General features: G+C 41.4%; 1 protein-coding gene across 1 annotated transcript; it reads left to right on the forward strand.

The window, feature by feature from the left end:
* Positions 1-3840: 3840 nt before the first annotated feature.
* LOC147620254 (peroxidase A2-like) lies at positions 3841-6988 on the forward strand. The gene is made up of 4 exons (XM_086772732.1): positions 3841-4265; positions 5869-6060; positions 6217-6382; positions 6497-6988. Exons 1-4 carry the CDS (start codon positions 4053-4055, stop codon positions 6907-6909), a joined length of 984 nt encoding a protein of 327 aa, XP_086628858.1. The 5' UTR covers positions 3841-4052; the 3' UTR covers positions 6910-6988.
* Positions 6989-8030: the final 1042 nt, after the last annotated feature.

The raw sequence follows: 8030 nt of genomic DNA on the forward strand, positions 1-8030 counted from the left end.
TTACGTCTTAATCATTTCTTAATCACTTTGTTAATCATGTTGATTCTAGTGTATGATCCACCATAGCTCATCATTATGCTCAAATTTCAACATGGTATCAGAACCATGCCTAGAATCAACCAGATTTATGAGCACATTAGTGAATTAATCAGGATTAGTAGGTAATTAGCAAAAAAATCAATTTTTAGTGAGTTTTCACTCTTCCCCTTCACCCCTAGCCAGTGGAGGGTCTCTAGCATCTAGCACACTCAAAATTAGGGCATAAGATTCTTACACAAGCTAGCCAACACCTCTGGCTACCAGCCCATCAAAACGGCGCAGCAAACCGCCAGCGCGTTTGGGAGAAATCGCTAATTTTGCAGGCGCCTTTTTTCTCTGCAGTTTCTGCCATTACTACTTGCTCAGTTCAAATGTCTTCAATTCCTCTTAGCACAAAGGGTAATCAAGCATGCTCTACAAGCTGGTGAAGACAGAAATCAATTTCATCAAGTCTACAGAGAGATCCAAGCTCTTCATCAAATCTGCAGGTGACTTTGGTAAAACAGAGATTAAGCTTTCATTATTTGGTCAAATCTTGTGTTTCTTGGCTTAATCCTCTACTAGACTCATTGCTATTGATGCCTTTGAAAGCATTTGAGCTCATTTGAAGTGGAAGGCACCAGATCTGGACTCCCCGTATACTCTGTTTTCTACACACAAAACAGAGCATTAATTTGCTAATCAGTGATTAATCAGTGCTAATCACTATACTTTGGTATAATTGAGGGTTCAAATTAACCATTAGGTATCTGATACAGATCCCTAAAGCTTCAGATTGCAAATCGGAGTTGGTTTGATACTCCAACCATCCCGTACAAATTGGTTACCCTTAATTTAGTGTAATTTCTGGTAAAATTGTGCTGATAAAATTGTGAAAATCATCATTTTACATTTAACCCTTGGTTAATGCTTGTAAATCTCAATCAAATTCAAGATTATTCACAGCCAGAGTTGCATTTGGAATGTGCATGAGAATGAATGCTATACGCATTATGTATTGGGCACATTTTATCAGTGTAAAAATGGGAACAGACACTGCCCTTGTCCAGATTAAGGCAAGAGGTAAGACCTCCCGCATAAATTTGGGTTTGGATTGCATAATGATAAAAGATGAACATAAAAAGCCCAAAGGAACTGTCAGCAAAACATTGAAACATGTTGCTCACATGAAGCAAAATGACCTGACGGACGAGCTCATGGCCCCAGCCATGAAAGAAGAAGAATATCTCTTCCCAAGAAGAGGATCCACACCGAGAAGAAGATCTGAAGGAAGACATGGATACGAGAAGAGAAGCTGCCACAAGAAGAGAAGCTGCCCCGAGAAGACTGAAACAAGAGACGAACGTGTAGAGAGATGCTGCCACGAGAAGAAGACTGAAGAAAAGAGAAGATGTGAGGCTCCAAAGAGTGAGGAGCCATGTGAAAATCTCTGAGAGAGAGAGAGAGAGAGAGAGACCCCACAACCTAATGTAACCTGCCCCAATAAAGTAAAACCACCTCTGAGCCACCGATGATGTAGGCCACATGGTAGATGTATGTGTGAGCACTTTAGTCAAGGTCGCGGGCACTTATAGTAGCCTTGGACACATTGAGAGAGAGAGTGTCAAGGACTATGGAGTTTAGGGACTTAAGGCACTGGTCGCGGACTGTCAAGTAAGAGAGAAACTTGATACAGGGTCCAGGTGTGCTGAGATAACTTGAGGGGAGGAGTAGACACTGGTCGCGGACTACCAAGTAAAGGGTGGCAAACTTGGTATAGGGTCTAGGTGTACTAGGATTATTCACTTGAGGGGAGGTGTTGAAATATACAAGTGAATAGGGTGTGTGTGGGAACAAGCTCTTGGATAGAGGCTGTAAAAGAGGAGATGTAATTGTGAAAGAACCTGTGAAAAGGTGAGAAGAATCTACTGGGAGAGAATAATGGGTAGCATGAGGGAATTTAAGAGTGTGGAGTTATTCTGGGAGATAATCAGGGAAAAGAGAAGAGGTGGAGAGAATCAGGCAAAAGGTGGAGATATTCTGGGAGTGAATCATGGAGAAATCAATGGGATTTGATGCTTGATGTAAACTCTATAAATTGAGGCATAGCCCTAATGAGAATTTGCTGGTTTTTGAGTATCCATGCCTACATTAATCTATCTGCTAATTATTCACTAATTACATCTTAATCATTTCTTAATCACTTTGTTAATCATGTTAGTTCTAGTGTATGATCCACCATAGCTCATCATTATGCTCAAATTTCAACAGGAACATGTATTGAGAATTAAACTAGCAAGTTCTACTCTTAACTCTCTCTCTCTCTCATGGTCTATTCGTATACTTGCTTTTGAGCCACTTTAATAATAAACATAAAGAGTGTGTTTAATCTATACATATCCACCTTCTCCTTAATTTCATTTTCTTTAATGTTTGTATCATATGTGAGCTTTATAGATGGGACGAATCAGGGTAACATTTTGGCAAATTTTTCAGAGCATTGATATAAGCATTACTATAAGAATTTTTTAAGGCAATAATATAATTGTTAAAATGTAGTGCTTATATTAGTGTACCCCCAGTAATACCTATATCAATGCTTATAGTAGCAAATAGATACCCAAACCTTTTTTATTAAAGCATTACTATGAGTGCTAAAAATTGGACGGTATATTGTTTGTGTGTGTGTGTGGGGGGGGGGTGGGGGAGCGAGAGAGAGAGAGAGAGGTTTTTTAGAAGAGAATTAAAAATAAAAGTTGGACTCCACTAAGAAAGTTTCTTTAAAGATTGTCGATTTAAAGAAAGACTAGAGGGGAAAAAAATCCTTTTAAGAGAACCTTATCATAGAGATTGATGTGTTTACTTGAAAAAAATGACAATTTACTCCCTAGAAATCATAGGTACTCGCCATGGTTGAAGAAAAAGTGGGTTTAGCTTAGCCCACAACTTTTAAAAAGCTTTGTGAAACCGAAGGGAAAGTTCCTCCTCCAAACAAGTGAAGAGGTAGGTTTAACTTGGCCCAGAACTTGTCCAACCTTAAAAAAGAGTCCTCAATTTAAAGGGAAAGTTCCTCCTCCAAAGAAGTCAAGATTTCAGTTATGAGTAGCGAAGAAAAAGCCTGTTGAAGGTTAAATTTTCCTCTTCAATCCATGGTGAAAAGGATTGATGTAATGTTCGAGATAGAAATAATTTTCAAAAAAATTACAATAGATTCTGGAAAAAATAGTCCCTTAGTTTCTCTAATGTGCGCAAACCCCAAGCGTACCTACTTAACAAAAAAATTTGACAGTTTCTATCATCGTTGAATTAAGAGACATATGCCATGTAGCTATCTCAAGTGGGCTTTTTGACTAAGCTCCATCATCGTTGAATTAAGAGACATATGCCATGTAGCTATCTCAAGTGGGCTTTTTGACTAAGCTCCATCATCTGTTCGCATTTTCCACGACGACTCTGCGGAGCCTCGCTGGAGGGCCAAGAAAGTCAACTCAAGACAAAGCGTATGCGTTGAAAGAACAAATCAGCATTTGGGAGCTGCTCTACGCAAAGGTCTGTATCGGTTTAGTTGTCCGCCACTTGCAGCAGCAGCAAGGAGCCGGGGTGGTTCGTCATAACAACCACCAGAAGTGCGGCGTATTACTGTCAAAAGCGAGGCTGTAGAAAATCTGGTCTGACAAACTTAAATACAATCGGAGTGTCCACCAGCCTAATCAGCCCGCGGAGAGGATCCCACCAACTCCATTATTTCTAGGCCGCCGGCCCTACGTTCAAGCTATAAATAACGCGTTTGTTTCTCTATGCAGCAGCCCAAATTCCGTCAGCGTAGATCACCCCCTAGCTAGCTGCTCCCTGTTACTTCAAATAAGCCTTAATCCTCTAGCCAAAGCCGCTTCGATTTTTGCCCAATTAATTAATGATCAATGTTCCAACTCTTAAGCTTGTGAATTAATTACTCTGTGAGTCTGTTGTGTTTGCTCCTCGATTGATTTGACAAGCATTACTGCCTAGCTCCACTAGCTATTTACTGTATTAAAATGGCAGGAGTGTACCGCGCTTACGTGCTGCTCATCATGATATTGATGCTCCAAGCTTCCCACGCTTCTGCTCAGCTCACCGCCACTTTCTACAGCAAAACTTGCCCCAACTTGCAGACCATTGTTTCTAATGTCATGACACAGGCTGTTCAAACGGAAGCCCGCATGGCTGCATCCATCCTACGCTTGTTCTTCCACGATTGCTTTGTCCAGGTCCTCATCTTGCCGAACCGAAAACCAACATCCTTTATTTGATAAATCAAAGCAAGATAAAAATTAGCAAAAGTGTCTTTTTTACGGTGGGACAAGAAGAGATGCTATTGGCATTTTGGCCAAGTAGACTGCACTCGTGATTAGTGGGCTTGGTTGTGTCTTTTGACCGTTGCCGAGTCTTTCCTTGACTCTTATTAGAGCGTGCTTTTTGAAACTCCGTTTTCGATGAAAGATGGCTTGTAGTTACAAGGCTCAACGCTTCTCCTCCTCCGATTTGGTGAGGGCACAAGAAGCTGGTGAATGATGAGTCCAGCTCTTACAGGATGGGATGGAGTAGAGAAGATATGAAAGAACTAGGCTACACACAAAGGAGGACATGACTCTCTCAGTTAATGAAGAAAAACTAGGTCATCCTGACGATATGTATATCAAGCCATGCTTGACGCTTAAACACATGTTGGTAGAGAAGCATAAATTAGAAGGGCAATAGAAAAAAGACCATTGTAGAGAAGGAACGTTAGAGACGGAGGAGGAGATGATCCCTTCAATCAATCGAGGAGAAGGTCCTCGATTGATTGAAGGGAAGCATACTAGAGAAGGAACGTTATAGATGGAGGAGGAGATAAGTATACTAGAGAACGAACGACGGAGTAGATGAGCATACCCAGAGGAGCCCGAGCTGCCCTGCACGGAGGCACTGGCTAGAGTGCAGCTATGCCATAGCTGCTCTACTCAGCACAGAACGAGAAGCGCCAAGAAAGGCGTAAACACAAGCTAGTATATTGCTGTATTAGTGCTGATGAAGCTAGTATATTGCTGTATTGATGATGATGATTACAACTGATTGAGGATTACAATGGGTCGACCTCTAGCTAAATAGACGGCACAGGTTGTTACAAGGTGGTGTACTTCTCGGTGCATGTAGTTAGGTGGTTAGGTGATGTATGGATGGATGTATATGCATCTATCGTGGAAACCATACTCTAACAGAAGGAGGAGATAATCCCTTCAATCAATCGAGGAGCAGGTCCTCCTTTCAATATGTATGTCAAGCAATGTTAAGAGCCAAAGGAGGAAAGAGAAGCTACTCCTCTTTTCGAGATGTATATCAAGCAAAGTTAAACAACAAATGTTGGTATAGAAACTGGATTTGAAGACAAGCTCAAAAGGATCGATAATTAAAACGACCATTGCTGACGAAAGGGACTTTAATGAGTGGTAACGCTACATATTCGGACTAGTTCGATCATGCAGAATAAGTTGCAATTTACCTTTTCAAGATCGTTATTAGTTCACTTTCGACTCGTCAGTACTTTTTATAGTTTCTCTGCAAACATTTCCCCGGTACTGGATAAGTACTCAAAAACAAGCGTCGAATTTCCTTGATGTGTTTGCACATGGGGTATTCTGAAACTTTCTTTAATGTTTTAACAAACTGTGTTAATATTGAACATGTGTTTTTCTAATACGCGATGGGTATTTTGAAACTTTCTTTAATGTCTTAAGAAACTGTGTTAATGTTTTAAGAAACTGTGTTTGCACATGGGGTATTTTAAGAAACTGTGTTAATATTGAACATGTGTTTTGCGATGGGTATATGCAGGGCTGCGACGGTTCCATTTTGCTAGACGATACGCCGGGATTCACAGGAGAGAAAACAGCAATCCCCAATGTAAACTCCCTGAGGGGCTTCGACGTCATCGACAATATCAAGACTCAAGTGGAGGCTGCTTGCAAGGGCATCGTATCTTGTGCAGATATCCTTGCACTCGCCGCAAGGGACGGTGTAGTTTTGGTACAAGATGAGAATATTTGTCCTTCCATTTTGATCCACTCCTTCGAAAGCTGCAATATATCTGTGTGGATCTAAATCATGAATGTCTATATAACTAAGGCTCCAAAGCCGACAAATCACAAGCTCTTATACTAATTTCCACCATTACAATTGCAGCAAAAAGGGCCAAGTTGGAACGTGCTGTTGGGCAGGAGAGACTCCCTGACGGCAAGCTTGACGGCTGCAAACGCAAACATTCCTGCTCCTTTTTTTACATTGAGTCAGCTCATAGCCAGCTTCCAAGCACAGGGTCTCTCGGTGCAAGATATGGTCGCGTTGTCAGGTACACTAGTACATAATACTGCATCTAGTAGACCTGACTGGATCTTATGTTGATTAGTGGGGGGAAAAATATGTAAACTAATGTTTGCATCTAAGGATGTATGATTAACTGCAGGAGCGCACACCATCGGCCAAGCTCGTTGCACCAACTTCAAGCAGAGGCTTTACAACCAAAGCGGAACCGGCCAGCCTGATCCCACTCTGAACACTGCCTATTTGGCACAGTTGAAGGGTAGATGCCCGGCCAGCGGCGGGGACAACAACTTGTCGCCGTTGGATGTTGCGACGCCGACGACCTTCGACAGGCAGTACTACGTGAACCTTGAGGGGCAGAAGGGGCTGCTCAACTCCGACCAAGTGCTCTTTTCTACCGGCGGCAGCTCCGCCAAGCCCTTCGTGACCAGCTTTGGCTCCAACCAAAACGCCTTCTTCAGCGCCTTCACTGCAGCCATGGTGAAGATGGGCAACCTCCACCCTCTCACCGGTACCAATGGGGAGATTCGAGCCAACTGTCGTCTCCGAAACTGACCTAACGTTCCATTCGAAAACCAGAACGGGAGCTGAATGATGTACTTTGTTGTTCAACTCAAACCAATATAGTAGGGAGAGGGGGGTTCTATTTTCGAAACTATGGTTGTATTCCATGTGCTTTCCTGTCGGAATGAATCTATTTACCCGTCTACTACGTGAACATAAGCTTGAAAAAGAATGATGATCTCCCACGATTCTGATGAGAAAAATGATCTTTCCGTTATTACCCCACCCACTCCCCTCCAAGTTTGACACCCTCCAAGCAAGGTTGCTTTTGACGGGCTTCTGCCCATATAATATGGCCGTACAATAAATATAGCCACCGTTTAATTGATTTTTTTTCTCGAAAAAACGACATTAACTAAACCACCTCAGGGTGGCAGAGGCCCTCAAAAATCATATTTCTCCCTCTCGAAGTTCGAACACTACCCACGAACCACATCATGCCGTTCAAAAGTAAAAAGCGATTACGGTGGGGGCCCTCGATAAAAGACACAAGCGTCCCCTCCACTAACGACCCAAGGCAGAGACTATGAACCATCACACGCGTACATTCTGATTGACCTAGAAAAACATCCTTGGATAGAAAATGAAACGCATCTCCATAGATGAGATAAATATTTTTCATACTTGGATAGTCATCATTTCTTAAAAAGAAAATGAAACGCATGTCCAAAGATGACATAAATATATTTCACACGATCAAAAGAAACCCACACACATGTGCTCAAGTTTCTTATCCAAATTTAATGTGGGTTGGATTGGGAGACACTATCCCTATAGATCCATGTAGAGATTTTCACCATGAAATATTGCGTTTTCTAAATTACACAAGAGATGGTGAAGTAAAAGGTAATTTAGTGTTGGGGTTAAAATATGCATTCAGAAAACGCTACTAAGGACATGCTATTATAATCACTAATACAATCTATGATATAAACGTTAATATAATTACAATTTTCAAGCATTCTCGCACTCATATATCAATGATTATATCAAGAATTTAAAAATCTACCAAAAAAGAGAGAAGATTGAGGGAATACCCAATGTGCCCCATTTCTAAAAACTTACAATATGCGTAAGGTAATGGATTGGAAAAACCCTAATTTCATATACAA

The sequence above is a fragment of the Cibotium barometz genome, chromosome 32 (genome assembly GCF_041138505.1).
Source record: "Cibotium barometz isolate CiBa-2024 chromosome 32, ASM4113850v1, whole genome shotgun sequence".
Taxonomy (NCBI): Eukaryota; Viridiplantae; Streptophyta; class Polypodiopsida; order Cyatheales; family Cibotiaceae; genus Cibotium; species Cibotium barometz.

What these genes read in the sequence shown, in the direction of transcription:
- LOC147620254 (XM_086772732.1), top strand. Translation starts at nt 4,053, where the DNA reads ATGGCAGGAGTGTACCGCGCTTACGTGCTGCTCATCATGATATTGATG. An exon ending in TCCACGATTGCTTTGTCCAG is followed by an intron (nt 4,266 to 5,868) that starts GTCCTCATCTTG and finishes GGGTATATGCAG; the next exon opens with GGCTGCGACGGTTCCATTTT. An exon ending in AGATATGGTCGCGTTGTCAG is followed by an intron (nt 6,383 to 6,496) that starts GTACACTAGTAC and finishes GATTAACTGCAG; the next exon opens with GAGCGCACACCATCGGCCAA.